This window comes from Falco biarmicus, chromosome 7, assembly GCF_023638135.1.
Source record: "Falco biarmicus isolate bFalBia1 chromosome 7, bFalBia1.pri, whole genome shotgun sequence".
NCBI classification, from domain to species: domain Eukaryota; kingdom Metazoa; phylum Chordata; class Aves; order Falconiformes; family Falconidae; genus Falco; species Falco biarmicus.
This window is the reverse complement of record NC_079294.1, coordinates 54,431,634-54,448,743: the sequence shown is the minus strand read 5'-3', so window position 1 is coordinate 54,448,743 and position 17,110 is coordinate 54,431,634. Positions and strand designations below refer to the sequence as shown.

Genomic DNA, 17,110 nt, shown 5'->3' with positions numbered 1-17,110 from the left:
TGTCCTCATCTGCTGGTTTGGCAATGCTTGTGTGTTTTGGAAATTCTGAAATAGTAGCACCCATTGGGACTGTTCAAATACTTTTTTGATAATACCAGGTTTTGGAACCAAACTTGTGATAAAACTGCTACCTCTCTTTTATCCACTACTTTCAAAGGAGTCTGGATATACAGCTTTTGAGGTGGCAGATTATAGAAGCTTTACTTTTCAATGTTACAATTATGAAATTGCTTTTCTTTTGAAGTGTTTTTGCAGACTGCCTGTGTAATCGTAAAGTTTAGTCTTTAAGAGGCAGAGCCCAGGAGTTCTGCTTGCAGAATTGTTACAGAAGTAATTTTCTTCTAAGTAAAAAAGAAAACAAAAGCAGTATGATACCAACCTGAAAAAACAGCTTAGGTTTCTGTGATGGAAATGAGAGCAGAAACAGAGTATTGAAACATTTAAAAATGTATGTACAAGTATGGGTTGTGTCTTCTGATGTGGAGTAGCATAGGACACTGTCTCTCAGCTTCTTCAAATCTGAAGACGACCCAGTTTTTTCTCAGGCCTGTGGCTCACTATGTAGTTAAGCTTAGCATTGCAAAGGTTGCTTTTTCTAAATACTTTTTTGTGGTGTTTGTTAAGGTGTAGTTCATGCACCACTTTCTGATAACCTCTGGCATTGCATTAAACTGTAGTTTTGTGTGATCATGGCAATCATCAGATGCTGAAAGCTTATTAAAGGTGTGATGGAATTCTGCTCTGTGTTTCTTGTGATGTCATGTAGCTGAAGAACTCTGTGAAAACACATTGGACAGAAATTAAAACTCTGAAATGTTCAGGGATCAGAGAAACTGTTTTGGAACATGAAATAAACCTGAGGGAGATCATAATGTAATACAAATATAAATAATATTAATAATGACTTGGGAAGTGAGCCCATATGGAGTATCTTGTCCTTACAGCTTTTTATATAGGAGAATAATCCCATCCCAGCATATTTGACAGCGTCTTTAAATATTTTTCTATCACAGTCTTCTCAACAAATGGAAGGTTTTGGGAGCTGTGTTCTGTACGTGCCTAGTTCTACTAAAGTTTCTGTAACTTTCAGAACTGTGTGAATTACATATTTAGGTGACAGTAACAATTATGTAAGTAAATATTACATAACTACTTATGCCTGGGTGTATTCAAAGTGATTTTTGGGTTTAGGTACTCATAAAAATGGGCTTTTTTCAGAGGAGCTGAGTACAGTATGCTCCTGCTGATGCTTCATGTGTCAGAGTCTGTGGTGGCAGCGCCGGGTCTGAGGTCTGGCACTAGCCTTTCACACATGATCTGCTTTTTCTTGTTACTGAGCTAAACCTCCTTATGGCCAGCATTTGACAGATTGCTCAGATGAATTTGCTCAGCCTTTGAAGGTGAGTTGCTGGTGAGCTTCTGATGAATGCTCAGCAGAGGCCTTGGCAGCCTTCCTCCCTGCATCTGCGGGGGGAGTTGAGCTTACAAATTAGCAGGCCTCTAGCTGTGTGTTTTCCAGAAAAAGCAGCCTGCTCTGAGGGGCTGACGGAAACCTGGGTGAGGGGGCGGTGTGAAGGTTATCAGGTGGTCGCACGTACTATCAGGGTGTTGTGTGGTCGGTTAGTGAAGCTGTTCCTGCAAGGCAAGAGGTGTGTTTCTGCAGGGAGTCCAAACTGGTTTTTTGTCAAGGCAGCTTGAAGCTACCGTTACCCCTTCCGGAGCACTGAGTGCAGGGGAGTTGCATATTTTAGATAAAGGTGGTCTGAGACTATAAATAATAAGCATGGTCGCTTTTTATGTGCATAGTATTTTCAGAAGTGTTAGCTTCTGTGCAGGACTATATAACTTTATTTTTTTAAGCCCTTCTGAAGAGTGGGAGAATGCAGTGGAAAATATTTAAAATTAGTATTATGTAGTTTTCTGGTTAGTAGTCTTAACACATAGAAATTGTGTTGTTGTAGTAGACAAAATTCTACTAGAATTCTATACTAGAACACTAGACAAAATTGTACTAGACAGACTGTGCAATATGAAAATTTGTTTACCGATCTTGTCTCTTAATTGTGAAGGTGGCTCAACTGTATTTCACATTGTAGTTGGGTGAGAAGGATTTAGTTTCCCAGTGCTGAGTGTGGGAAATGAGAAGTAGCTAGAATTGGGAAGAGAGATCAGGGCAAAAGACAAGGAAACTGCGATGGAGGGCTACAGGAAATGGGTGGGAGTTGAGGAAATGCGTTTTTCCGAAAATGTAGCATCAAGGTAAAATCTAGCAATTAAGCATTGAAACTTATCGAGAGAATGTATCCCTAACAGAACAACAACAACTTTCACTACTGTTGTTTATGTTGTTTTCTTCTCTTGATTTATGTGGAGAATGACTGTGGTTCTCTATGATTTTTCTCTCTCCCTTAAGTTTTAAGGTGTTTTTCTTTCCCGTTTCCTCTTTGTTCTACATTTCCTGGAGCTTAAGCACTCACAATGTAGCTCTGAACGGTTAGGAAACATCATGTTCTCTCTATATCCTAAAGTCAGCTCTGTTCAAAAGTACTTACAACTGTGCTGGAACCCCGTTAGCTCACTGAAAAGGTGTGATCAAGGTCCCCCAGAATGCCAGCCCTAAAATTATGCCATGAAGTAATCCATTTAAGCAGTTAATTCTGAGATGTAGTTTGTTAAAATATCTAGCTGTGAGAGGTTCTGCAGGTAGGAGAAAAACTACTTTGCTTTGGTTCTGCAATCAGAATAATTGCTTAGCATTACAGTTGTGAGGGACAATCCAGATTGTTAACCAAAGAGCAAATAATATCCCTCTCCGTCCATGAAGTCTGAGACACTTTAATACATTTGTGCTATGAGTACATGGAGCTCAGGTGTAGGTAACCTATGTAACTGTGCTTTATAGCTGCCATTTTTAGAGCAGGCATACTTCTAGATTCCTGACTGTGATGCAGAGCAAAAACCCCCAAGCAGTGCTGGCTGAGCTGAAATGGATGGTGTTAAATAATAGAGCAAGCTAGCTTCAGTCCTGAAAGAATCATCACAGCAGTCCTGTTAATAGTTGGGGGAGGCAAAGCTAATTTTTCTTCATACTATTTTGGAACATCTGTACTGTTTGTAGTCCCCAAACCACTTCATGCATAGCTACTGTAATTCTGTTCTGTGCCGTGACACCGATGCGCCATGGGAGCAGTAATGAACTAGCCCCAGCTCAGGGGTGTGCACAGCTCGTGTTAAGGCTTGAACGCTGCCAGCTTGGCACTGGAAGTTTAGGAATCTGCTTTTTGAACCTGTAGTCCTGTTACTTACATGGCACAATGTATTATATTGATGTGCATACTCAGTGTGACTATTATGAACAGGATCAAAGATTACGAAAACCTTTAGTCTGAGTATTAATTTGGGGAAGAAGTTAAGAAATTTTGTATGTTCCAATCAGTTGCCACTCATGTAAAAGATGTTTTCAAAAATTCCTGTGCCTATGCATGCATGACTGATTTTCTTCTTGTTTAATTCATATAATTTTAAGTTTATTTTTAAAAGCAGAACTAATTAGGCCTTCTTTCTTATGAATTTATGCTTCACTGCTTTTCTGCTTTACTGACAATTTGCAGTTTTCATTCCGTTCCTTCCCCAGATCCCAGTACTGTCAGCTGCTCTCTATGTCCACCATCTATGGGTTGATCAATGTGACATATGCTGTGTGGCTGGTTCTAAGTATGGGCATATTTCTTAGCCAGTAAATAACTATCAGGGCCATATTAACTTGGGTCTCTTTCTTCCAAATGTAATGAAACTTCTTGCAAATCCATATATTTCGCACATTTACTTTTTCTCAAATATGCTTGAAATTGGTTGTGAGGTAGATTTAGTCCAATCATGCCTCGTTTTCTCTGGAAAGTTACTATTAGTTTTCAGATTGGGAAGGAAACCCTCTCCATCACAGTGGGAATAGCATGTTGTGTGTGTTGCTACACTATATTTTTGAGTTTGGGGTGCTGCATCAAGGGCTTTATATGTATTTTTCGTCCATCTCATGACTTTCTATTTCCTCCTTCCTCTCCACAACAGCAAAGTAGTTGGAGCCTACTAAGTCTTCTCACATCATGTCTTTCTATCTGTGTCAGGGAGAACAGTGATCAGTGTTGACTTGATTTAAAAAATTCTAATAAAATAAAAGACTTTCTAGACTTTCAGTGGTATGATGTTGCAAAGAGATAGGATAAGAAGATGAAAAACTCAAGAGAAAGCTTAAAAACTAACCAAAAAACCAAACAACCAACTCGAAGCCCAAACTCTAGAAAAATAAAATTTGTATTTTTGCAGAGAAAAAATTAGCATGCTATGGTTAAAGACAATATGCTCCTGTGGTATTCCTTCAGATTGCCAGAAGCGTGCCTTTGTATGTGTTTGTGCTGCGGCTGTTACTGCAGTGACACACGTAAATGGAAGTGTGCAACCAAAACATTTATTCAGGATGCTGGATGGATGAGATAAATATGCAAGAAAGAGGGTTTTGGTTCTGGTTGTTGCCCAGGCGGTTGGTTTTAGCAGTTCATAAGGACAGGAATAGGTCAGGGGAGAGGGGAATAGCAGCTTCATTGGAGAGTGCCGTGTGCCTGGTCTCTTCTGTACAGCGTTAAAGCGAACCCTTGCAATGTGGGTGCGGGATGGGAGGCTGGGAAGTCATTTCCCTGTACCTGCAGGAGTCCTGGCTTCCCTGTCCCAGCAGCTGCTGCTGCCAGATTCTCTGCAGCCTCTTGTCTGTATGCAGGAACTTCTGAAGACTCAGTTAAAAGTCATAATGAAGGCAGCGAGTCAGACTTTTTTGAATATGGTGAATTTTTCTTAACTGAGTGTGGCTGCAGGTCCCAGTCTGTTCATCCTGGGTGCTTGCAGCTGAGCTAGTGCAGGGAAATAGTGTGAACTCCTGTGAAGGTGAGGGGTGTGCTGGTGAAGTGTTTTGCTGGGAGTAGGGACCGCTATGCTGAGAGCTGCAAGCAAGTGAAAGTACTCTGTGTGTGTGGTTTTGCTAAAAAACAAAATGCCATATATTTAAATGTTGTCTTGTAGGAGGTCATGGGGAGGTTCTTGGTCCCAGTATGCTAATGCTTTTAGAAACTGGTGAGGCAAATGTGATTAGAAGACTTCTGCCTAGAAATACCTTATTGATACTTTCTAAATTGTGCTGTTCTGACAGTTTAAAAGAGGATATACTTTTACTTTCACAGATTAAGCTGCCACCAATGATGGAAATAATAACGGCTGAACAGCTGATGGAATACTTAGGTTAGTAATTACAAAAAATGGTTTTCAATTATATTATTATACTCATCAGATCAGTGAGTAGTAAGATAGGAGAAATGTTTTATTTATTTACTATTTTATTCAGCTTTACTTGACACATGCTTCAAGAAAACTACTTATGGTATTCAGTTACTCATTCTTTTCCTTAATTGCTCTTAGAAGTTTCCTGTACTGCTTTCCTGTGTGGTTAGCCTAGTGATGCATTTGGTATAGCTTAGTACACCAACACACTGGTAGATTTAAACTTATTCGCGTACCTTACAATGTTGTTTTATTATATGACAGACTGTATTAAGTCATCTGTGCCTTTAATTGCCTGCAGTAATTCTAATCTGTGGTAATATGACCCAATTATAATAAGAAGAAAAAATAATTTAGTCATCGCAGTGATTGGGGTCTCATTTGCATGCACTACGTCATTATCAGATTCAGTGTTCAGCAAAACTGCAGCTGTTTCCCTCTGACAAGTCTGTAACTTCAATAGCCTGGAATGGTCCAGTTGTTAAAAGTGCAGTTGCAATAGTACTTAAACTACATGTACCACAGCTCTTTCGCTTTGTAGCCTAACAAATATAAAACATTTGAGCTTAATGGGCTAGGTTTGATTATTCTTAGGCAGAAGAAAAAAACTTTCTATATTTTCTTTCTTTCTGCTTGTAAAGAATGTAGCTTGTTCTTCTCAAAAGCATATTGCCTAATCTTTCAGTGAAGAAAAGAGTTAATAACTTTAAAAAGTCTTAAGAAATATTGCTGCCTGTGTCTAAAGGTTTCTTCTAATTGCAACAATAGAATAATACTGTCTCAAGTCACTGCGTAATCTCAGTTGGCTAAATGTATGTGTTCTTTATTGAAGGCATATATTAGCTTCTGGAATTATCTTATGAAATTGAATAACAAAATTACCTGCTCAAATTATTTAGGTTCCTTTTCAGTCAATAGGGATAGCAGTTGACAAATGTTTTTTTCTACAGCTTAAAAAAAAACAACAAGCACCCCTTTAACCACTTTGAACAATCTTAATCTAAAAGATTGTAAATTAGGAAACCTGTAATGGTATTCTTCTTTGAGTAGAAACATACCTTTTAGGATTGAAGCAAGGGAATAAATAAGAAAAGCATTTGAAATAAAATCTGAGAGATTTGGGAGAGGCGGTTTATGGATGCTAGTCACTAAAAATGTTATAAATCTTGACAGTGTGTTGATTAACGATTATTTTCCTTTCAGTTGTAGATAGAGGTGGAATACCAGCTTTTCAGAATTATTGGTGTTGGAAACATAGACCAAAATATTCATAGTATCAGTCAGGATAAATGGTTGCTTTTAAAAATTGTGTAACATGATTACATACCTGTGAACGTTGGGACATTTTTCTATTTTTATGTTGAGGCACAGACGAAGGTAAATTTCTGAGTAATTAAGAGATTGGTGTGATATCCCAGGAGATTATGAAATACTGCTTTAGCAACAGCATTGGCCATTTGAATTTTATTTCTTAATATGATCTTAGTATGTTTTTCATACTCATATTTTACTCCATAATTATAATTCAAGTTATAAAATGATGCTATCTCATTAATTTGATAGAAGACTTCAATGGTGGTAATTATCATCAGTCAGAAGTGTTCACAGAATGTTGACACTTTGAGTGTGAAATAAACTTAAACTTTATTTTTGCTTTTTTTTAGGAGACTATATTCTTGATGCAAAACCTAAAGAGATATCTGAAATTCAGCGTCTAAATTATGAGCAGGTAAGGAGCTGCTTCTAAAATACACTTGCTTATGTCTGAAGGAACTGAAACTTTTTTCCTCACCAAAGGTTTATCTTCTTGTCCAAAAAAAAAAAAAAAAGCATACAAAGCATTGTTTGTAGTTCTTTTTTTTCCTAGGCTTTATGTAGGGCATTATTTAGAAATGCTTCCTATTAGTGAAGAAAAACACAGTATCTGTTAACCCAAGAAATGCGGGGGGTTTTGCCTGCAATGAGTGTAATGAAAGAGGTTGGGTTTTTTTTAATTGAGGAATTGTGACACAAGCAAGTATATAACAGGGATGTTGCTTTTTGAAGTTTTCTATTACGCGTCCTTCAGTATGCTCTGTTCTGTGATGCCTGCTAGACTTTCTCGGAGGACATAAACTCAGCAAGGAAGAGATTGCTGTTGTTAAATAGTGATGGACAAAAAGATGTTGATTCTGTATTATGAAAGGCAATATTATTTGCACTCACTCATTTTTATGTCATCACAGAAGTCTTTCTATGTTGAAGATAATGCTATTACTTTTTGAAAAAAATTAATCTATGATGTATTATCTTGAGCAAATTTTTCAAGCTCTGTCTGTGGTCACAGCTGGTTTTTTGATTACTCATGGAAAAGTGATTTGAATTTATTGTAGGTGTTAGGCTTCAGGCTAGTTCTATTTATTATTAGGTTGCCTTTTCTTGCTCTAATTCAGTGTTGAAAACCAAATCAAGTATCCTGGGATAGTTGAAATTGGAATGAAGATTGCATATGGATCCTTTTAATAATAATCCAAAATATGACTTGTATCAAATTATTATAAATTAGTTGCCTAATAACATAATTACCTATATTTTTTCCATACAATTCTCTGCTGCAGAAGACTATAGCTGTAATGAAATTACAGGAGGGTGATGAAAACTGTATACCTGCTTAAAGTACAACCTCTATGCTTTACTTGTGCTGAAATATCTGGGTTTACTACATAAATGTCAAAAAGCTTTTTCTTAAATATTTAACTGTACAATTGTTGAGAAACCTGTTCTAGGGATGTTCTAAAGGTACTTGCAGATGCAGAAGTGATATCACATGAGAGGGAAAAAGAAACTAATTAGGCAACTGAGTTTTACATAACTATTACATTTCCGAAGCATTGGAACTAAGTCTTGTTGTTAATCATAATTTTGTGTTTATCTTGACAGTTAATATTCTTTGCCTAAAATGGTATACTTTCTTCTGAGACAAGAAATTTGAGTAAATGTTTTTGATGGCTGGATTTGTAATGCTTGATTTTAGTATAATTTCAGTATCATGACAGGAAACTCATTTCAGCTCTGACTTACTTTTTTACAGTACTTGAGGGATTTAATTAAGTATTTGAATGAAAGTTGGGTTTTTTTAAAAAAGCACAAGTTCTAATGCACAAATTTAAGAACAGGTTGCCCAGGGAGACTATGGAGTCTCCATCCTTGGAGAGAGTCAGAAGCTGTCTGGACATGGTCTTGGGCAACTGGCTCTAGGTGTTGCTTGAGAAGGGGGGGTGGAGCAGATGACTTCCAGAGGTCCTTTCCAAGCTCAACTGTTCTGTAGATTTATATCCTTGCTTTTTTTTTTTTTTAATTTTTTTTAGAAGCTTGTTGCTTTGAAGTTGTAGAAATGGCTAATATGGAAATGGTGCTCTTGACATTGTAGTGAGAAACTTCTGCAGTTTTCTGGACAGTCTGATGTTATTCCTCTTTTGTGTACAAAGTAAACATTGCAAAATTAAGGCAACTCATGTCTGTAGGTGTATGATGTGAATTTGTGGGTGGCTAGTGCTGAATTGCTATAGACTTTCTTCCTGTTCACTTTGCAGTGTAAGAATATAGCATTATTTCTTCCAAAACATCTCTGACATCTTGATATCTGGTCCCTACTAATAAAATGCACTTCTTAACTAAGATGGTTTGGTTTGCTTTTATAACAATAAAAACTTAGAAAAAATTTCAAAAAAGTCTGAGCCAAATCTTGGCAATTACTTAGAATACAGCAAGACTTGTAAGTCTTGTGACACAGCAAAATTGTCAAAAGGAAGAAGCAACATGTAGTAAACAAGTGCGAGCTGTTACCTTCCTGGTAACAGAAACTTTACACAACAGTGCAGTTAAAGGGCTACAAGCCGTAAAATTCTCGTATTCACAGCAACCACTTGCAAGTGCAGATACTGGGTACTGTTCATGACAGTGTTCTATAGCTGTGCTTTATCAAGTAGTTTATAAGCTTTTCTGTGTAAGCTTCAACTCTTCCAAGAGCTTTAAATCTGCTTAGTAACAAAGAAGTATGTCTGTTTAGAAACTTGCTTTAGGAGTTTTCAAAAGTTGAATCTAAACAGAAATTACTCTAAGTAGGAGCAAGCTTATTGTTCTACTGTCATTGTATTTGAAAAAAAGATTACATTTGAATTTGCATAGAAGTAAGAGGAGTAGCTTAATTCCTTCTGCTAAAATGCTGAAATTGGTGAACATGAAATTTTTGCTGTGTGCCTTAATGAAACTGTTCTGTTGCATTTGTAAAGTGTTGTGCAAAGATCTGTGGGCAAGACTATTTTACATATGTCTGCTTACACAATTTTTACCTACAAGCTTTGTTTCACAGTTCGATTGCATGCCGAGAGATGTTTAAAACTTCTTCCAAGATCTAGGTAACATTCATCTTTCCAACAGATGCCTAATTTGGCTTAGAATTGAATCCTGAATTAACTGTCTTATCATTAAAAGAAGGCAACACAGAGTCAACTCTCTCTGTGGTTTTAGTCTGTGAATCTTTTCTGTCTCCATCTCCTCTCCAATCTGTATTTCTGTGTTTTGTCATGCTTTTCCCCCCCCCATTGTTGCAATCCTGAATTCCTCTTAAGCAACAGAATGTTGCAGAAATAAGCAAAAAACAAAACAATGAAAAAAACAAACAAACCCTACAACAACAACAAAAACCCCAGAAAAACAACCCAACCCCAAAACCCCAACAATCAATCAACAAACAAAAAAGCCCCTCGGTTTCCCTGAATCTTTTGCAAATACTTTTCAGATGATACTCTTTGTGGACTGTTCTCACTTGGTGGAAAACTCTTCCTGCATGTCAGGAAACTTGTTGGTTCGAGAAAACTGTCTCACAATACACTTTTTCTTTGGCTCATTGTTGCTTTGTGTGACTGGATCTTCATAACTTGATAATTCCCCGTAAGATTCCATTGGGATCACTACTATAATAAGCGCTATTTTCATGATTTGTTTCCACAGTAGAATCTACAGGCCACTTAAGGTATGCCCAAAATAAGATAGCAAAACTTCTTTTTATGAAACAAACAAAAAAAAATCAGATTCTTCCTTTTTGTTCACCACTTTAAATACTGAACCCCCAAATTAAAGTTGGCAAATATATCTGTGTCGATGTTTTTGTTTGTTCATTATGTGGTGGCAAGTACTTCAGCCTGACTCACAAGGCAGGACTTAAATGGGTAGGAGAATCCTCAAGAGAGTCCCATAGAGTTTCATTCCCTTATAATTGCAATTCTTCTTGCAAACATCTGGCTTGTGGCTATGGGAGATAGAACTAAAAGAAATAGGAGCTGCCTAAAAGCATCTCGAGAGCAGAAGAACAGTCAGATACAGCTGATTGGAGGGAGAGTTCTTATTTTGCAGATCTCTTCTGGCACAGTGAGAATGAAGAATGTGAATATGCATTGGAACCGATGTTTAGCTAATTTTCCCTTTTTTATTTTTTTTTCCCCCATAATGTTGAATTGTTGAGTACTAAATGGTGAAGGGTTTGAAGAGTAACCACAAAAGTACAAAGCTGGATTGGTCATCTGTGTTTTCTTTTTTCTTTCTGCTGTCAGAATATGAGTGATGCAATGGCGATTCTACATAAGTTACAGACAGGTCTGGATGTCAATGTGAAATTTACAGGTGTACGAGTATTTGAGTACACACCAGAATGCATCGTGTTCGATCTTCTTGATATCCCCTTGTACCATGGATGGTTAGTGGACCCTCAGGTAACTTAATTTTTTTCAACAATTTAAACAGAATATAAGTTATTCTGAATTTACTGGGGTAAGGGGAGATGTTTCAGAATTTAAACTGAAGTCAATAATGATTATGGTAATGGGTTTTTGAAATCTAATCAGAGAAACTGGATTTTCTTCAGAGAGGAATGAATACAGACTGGGTTTTTTTAGTGTGATAATTTTGCAGAGACTGTAATCAAACTAACTTTCAAAACCTGTGCTGAACTAATGACTGTGTAAATGAGAATTGTTGTTCTGAGGGAGGTAGGAAGTTGCCAGATGTGGTGTCTCTTGTCATTATTTTTGAAAGCTCATTGGAGAACACTTGGAAAGAATGCAAGGTTACTTTCCTTGTGTCTTTAATTCTGATTTACTAGTCACAGCTTTTGAGAACTGAGGATATTAGAACCAATTAGAGAGAACTGCATCTTTAACAAATGTATAATTTATTTTTAATATTATTTAATAAACAGTAAACTGGTACTGTTTACTTAGGGGGAAACTGGTGAGTTTGGCTGGAATAACCTGCCTCAGATTATTTTTTTTTTTATTCTTGTTCATGAAAGTTGCTGTTCTCTTATGCCCCTTGGACCTCCCCATCCCGCCCAGCTGAGCCAACTGATGCCCCATTCTCTCCTCCATCCACTTTAGCAACAGCTTTGATATTAACCATTAACTTAAGGATTTAAAATGGTATCTGAGACAGCAAAACGTGTAACCATCTGGGCTAAAACTTTCTGGCCTAGTGCTTTTAGGGGAGTAATGTCCCCTCTTTGACACGCCTCTTATTTACTGATGAATAATTACCATAGGCTTACAGTTGTGTCCTGTTCTTCACAAAGGTAAGTTCTCTGTTTTGAATGCTGTTCCTTCTTGTTCCAGGTTGCTGACATAGTAAAAGCAGTTGGTAACTGCAGTTACAATCAGCTAGTGGAGAAGATCATTTCTTGTAAACAGTCAGACAACAGCGAACTGGTTAGTGAAGGTAGGTAACTCTCTGTGCTTTATCGAAGTATCTACCCTATCAAATCCTAGTCACATATCTTGTATGTGCATGTCGTATCTTTACATACAAAGTGTGAAAAGCCAAACCTTCCTTCCCTGGGCTGGCACACAGCACTGTGCTTGTCTTCTAAATTTCTTTCATGCGATTTCCAAACCAAGGACCAGCCTCTTTCTCTTGATCTATTAAATATGCTTTCCAAAAAGCTAGAGAGAATTTCCCTTTATGAAAAGGTATTATGGGCACCATTCAGATTTCAACTTGTCCATATATTCTCTCCTGTAATTAGAATACAAATTACACTACGTGATGACAAAGAAAAAGAACAGTAGTAATAGAAGTGGATATAGCATTTCTGAACATCACAGGGTTATCTACAATGCTGAAGTTGGAACTTCCAACACATTTTCCCCTCTCTGATTGTGTTCCCTTAGATTTGTGGCAATACGGGGGCATCTTAGTAGGGAGGAGATAAGAAAAATATTGCCATCGTAACCAGGTTTTATATAACAGTATGTATTGCTTTTGTAGGATTTGTAGCTGAGCAATTTCTAAATAACACCGCTACACAGCTGACATACCATGGACTGTGTGAGTTGACTTCAGCTGTGCAGGAGGGAGAGCTTTGTGTCTTCTTCAGGAACAACCATTTTAGCACCATGACCAAATACAAGGTATATTCAGCATTTTTGTCTTTGATGTTGTGGGTTTTGTCGTCATTTCAAAGCACATCTTGTTTCTTTCCTGTCTTGAAATAGAAACAAATTCCAGTTTGTTATATGTAAGTTTGGCTTATGGTGAATGTAAGGTCTGTAGCAAATGTTAATTGTGAATTACTCATTACAGTGTTTTAGATATCAGGACCTATTGTCACTTGAAATCTTGTAGCACTTTTCCTTATGTTCAGTTTGCTCCCTGTGTTAATTCCCTTTGTGGTTATGTATGACATAACATTTCTTACGTGCCAATCACAAGCTGCATTTAAAGTTAAGTCATGGTAAGGGTAATGAATTTATTTAATTTTTTGTTTCTGAGGATATAAGACTTTGCTTTATGTTTTGGCCAGTAGATGAGTAGCTCCATCATGGTGTTCAAAATACGGAAGATTTGGAGAAGCTGGGATGAGCTACAACATTGGGTCTCTGTGTTAGGGAAGAGATAGTTTTTAAAATTTGAAACTGGGGAAGCAAAATGGCGAGATTTGTGAAAGGAGTATTCCAGGATACGAAAAGCAAGTGACAACTTGGTTAATGGTTCTGGTACTCCTTCCCCTGTGTGATGGAGAATCTGGCTTGACAAGTTTACGATCGTTTATGGAGCCCCTTTGTTCCAACACAACTTTGCCTTTACTAAGACGGTAGTGTATTTTTATGTATCCAACTTGGGTAGAAAGGGGCACAGTCAGATTGTCTCCTAAGATTTAATCATTCCCTTCTCTTCAGTGATAAATGTGAATATTTTGAAGTAAGCTTTTCACTGGCTTGCAATATCAAATCATCCTTAGAGTTAGACATTTCTCTCAAACATAAATACAAGTCTTTACCTTTGTCTTGAACTGTTGAAAGTATGTTTTGGTTATGTGTTATTAAATAAGAGTTTTAATTTCATACACACTTACATTTATGAATAATGGTAATAAATGCAAAAAAGGGGGGAGTTTAACATACAAAAACATTAAGGAACTGCTGGTCTTGTCATCTATGATGTAGTAATGCTATATATCTTATGTGAATGACACTAGCTTTTCCATTTTGCAGTACTAGTTCTTTTCTTCTCCCTCTGTTAATCTTGACTGTCAATGCTTATCTTTGGCATTGCTATTCATAAGCTGAGCTAAGGCTTTGAATAGTCCTGGTAAATGATTAACTAACTTTACAAAGAGGTAACACATCTGGTTTTCTTATAGCTTCTTAAAATTTGTTTCATGTACGATGTTCTCTTAAAGCAGTAAGACAGGTAAAAGGATCTTTTTCTTCCCTTTCTCATTCCTTTTTTTTTTTTTTTAAAGCTATGGAACATAGCTGTTTATGGTCAAAAGTATAATTTTTATACTTTTGCTCACTTATGTCACAATTTCAAGACTTATAGTTTGCTTCTCTCCATTTTTCTAAATTTAACTCTTGCAATAGTTTGTAGTAGCTTGTCGTGTAAGCCTGTACATGGTTTTATGGTTGCTTTTGTTATGAAAAAAAGCCCCAACCTCAAAATAATTCGGTTTTAAAAAGGAAATACTAAGCAGTACAGATACACTTCCTGGGTACAAATGGTACCTAGAGGTGCAGAAAACCTTTTTTTACTGTGTTTAAAGGATATTACAGTTGAAATACTTAAATCCTCCTGAAAGTCATTCATTTTTGTGCTACTATTAAAACTCTTAAATTATAAAATGGTCCTTTATTAAATAGTCAATGATTATCACTTTGACCTTGTGAGAATTCTGTTTGTAGAACATAGACTGTAGTCTTCTGCAACTCAGGATTTAGATTAAAGGCCAAAACTTGGTGTGTGTTTGTCAGTGCTTTATCAGCTTCATACTTGTAAAGATGTACTTACCAATTGATATCCTTTATTCCTTAAATAAAATGCAACACTCCAATGAGTTAAATATCCTTAACCAGTATTAATAATACAGAACACATTCAGGCAGTGAGTAAGAATCTGTGTCTGAGTCGTAACTGTAAGAACTAAATCCAAGAAACACAATATTTGAAGAATAGTATTATTTGTTTTGTATTTAAGCTTTACTGCTTCTAAGTGACTGTGGTTTTAATCTTGTCCTTTTTGAGAAGTCTTAGACTTCTGAAATGCTAAGTTTAGGAATGTGGGCCATTATTTTTGTGTTTCATAGTCATTATGGTGACATCATTTGCACCTAGTGTTCAATTTCCATGTTCTCTGCAGTCTTTTAGTCCCGGGGTTTTCACTTTTTAAACACTGTTGTTCATTTTGCCTTGGATTTCTGGTGGGTGGTTCACTATAGAATTTGGATATCAAGAAACTCTTTTAATAAAGACAGAAATTTTTATTAATTTATTTTTTAAAGTCAGCAGTAACCTTGCTGTCTGTTCCTAACATACCTAGCTATTTGCAATAGCTGTGTAAGTAGGTATTTTTTGGTATCAAGGAAGTAAGAAATAGACTTGACTTGGGCTTTTAGCCAAGATTAGCTATCTAGAAGTCCTCCAGGATACTGACACGAGTGCCAAATACCTTGTCACAGAGCTGAGATTTTTCAGCTGCTTAACTCTTTTCTTTTACTAGGCTTAGTGCTAGCTCTACAGGTTTTTTATGGAGTTTTTTAATTCATGGTTTGAGCAGTAGTCAGCAGTAGCTGGACTGTGGAGAAAAGCCCATCAATTAGGAAAACTGAAGACACAACATATGCCAGAGAAAATTAACATGTAGAACTTCTAAGGGGAAAAACTATGCAATGTGTTTGTCTTTCCCTAATAATGCCCTTCTGTCTTCCCCCTGCAATATATGGAAACATACAAACAGTTATGAAGTTAAACAAAAGGGAGTTATGCACATAGTAAGTTATGTACATATAATAAAACGTGCATTTGTAGAAACATTTATACTTTGAATAATTAGCAAGAATTTATCGTGAAAATCCTTTGGGTACATTAGATTGTATAATAATAATTCTAATGATGCTAATTTTTTATTTGGAAGCTTTCATGTACAGCTGATACAGTGACTTCTGCACTGGGTATATTTCTTAAGATCAGTGGGGGTTTTTGAGGCTGATACTTTAGTGAAAGGACTTGGATTTCAGTATATGTCAAAGAAGGTAGGCTGTAGGTTGATCTTAACTGCACATACTGGAGAAAAATAAAAATCGCTGTTCTTTTTCAAAAGAAATGCAGAATCCTGTTCCAACTTCTTATTATGCTTATCTTTTCTAGAATCTGCTTTAGAATTGAGGAGCAGGTGCAAGTAATTTAGGAAAAAGTTCAAAGAGCAATATTCATGAATCAGAGATGTTTTAAAGTTCAGTGTATTAGTTTTTCTAATACAACAGATGAACCCAAATAGCCTTAATCCTGTTCCATATTGGTACCACATAACAATCATATGATTGTGATTAAACCATTTTTATTTTTTTTGGTGCTTGGTCGAACAGATTTGTTTTTTTAAGTTGTATTGGAGTTCTTTCCACATCCCATCTGGTGAGCTTGTTTTAGAGATAACAGATATTTTCTGGTTTAAAATATATTATAAACATATATACATATATAATTATACATATTATATGTATATTATATATAATTTATATGTATTTATAAATATAATTATGTGATTTATGAATATATTTATAAATTATATGTAATTGATATATATTACATATAATATGTGTATTTTATTATATTATATAAACATATAATAAAATATATATGCATTTACCTGTCATTCCTTAATAAGGGATAGTCTCAAGGATATTTTGGAGCAGAAATGGGAGAGGTGGAGACCCATAACATTTTTTTGTGCATATAAGTTGAACTTCCTGGGGTTTAAGTCTGTTACAAAGAGTTTGCACTATTTATTATATGACACACAGCATCAATTTGAAAATAGAAGATTTACTAACACTGACAACACTTTACCCAATTATACTTAGTTTCAAGTGGCTTTCCACGGTTGGATCAATGGACCTTGCTTTTGGGTTGATCATTTTAGAGGGCTGTTCTGCTGAAACAAGTGATGTGGAAGTGTGAGCAAACAGCGCAGTATTCTGAATTCCTGCATTTTTGTTTTAAAAACTTTTTCATAGGCTGCTGTTACAAGGTGGTGCATAGTGGCAAGGGCTCCTTGGAAATGTTGGGCATACTAGTGCCTAACTAGTACGATTGTTAACCTGGTTAACCTACTTGTTTCCTTTGTGGCCAGCGTCTCTACTGATGCCAAGATTATTTTATTTTTTTCTGCATGGATAGTAAAGGAATTTGTAAGGAAGGGAACTAGAGAGACTCCTCACAAACATGGCTTTGTTTTTAGCGTTATTCAATTGTTATGAAAT

The 17,110-nt window shown here is 36.3% G+C and overlaps 1 protein-coding gene across 1 annotated transcript in view; it reads left to right on the top strand.

Moving 5' to 3' along the window:
- The window catches only part of MINDY2 (MINDY lysine 48 deubiquitinase 2), a 39,893-nt gene that overhangs the window by 4,177 nt on the left and 18,606 nt on the right, over positions 1-17,110 (top strand). The window contains exons 2-6 of the mRNA XM_056345469.1: positions 5,229-5,286; positions 6,990-7,054; positions 10,917-11,075; positions 11,970-12,072; positions 12,622-12,764. Of these exons, the coding sequence (XP_056201444.1) occupies positions 5,229-5,286; positions 6,990-7,054; positions 10,917-11,075; positions 11,970-12,072; positions 12,622-12,764 (528 nt within the window). The remainder of the gene's footprint in view (positions 1-5,228; positions 5,287-6,989; positions 7,055-10,916; positions 11,076-11,969; positions 12,073-12,621; positions 12,765-17,110) is intronic.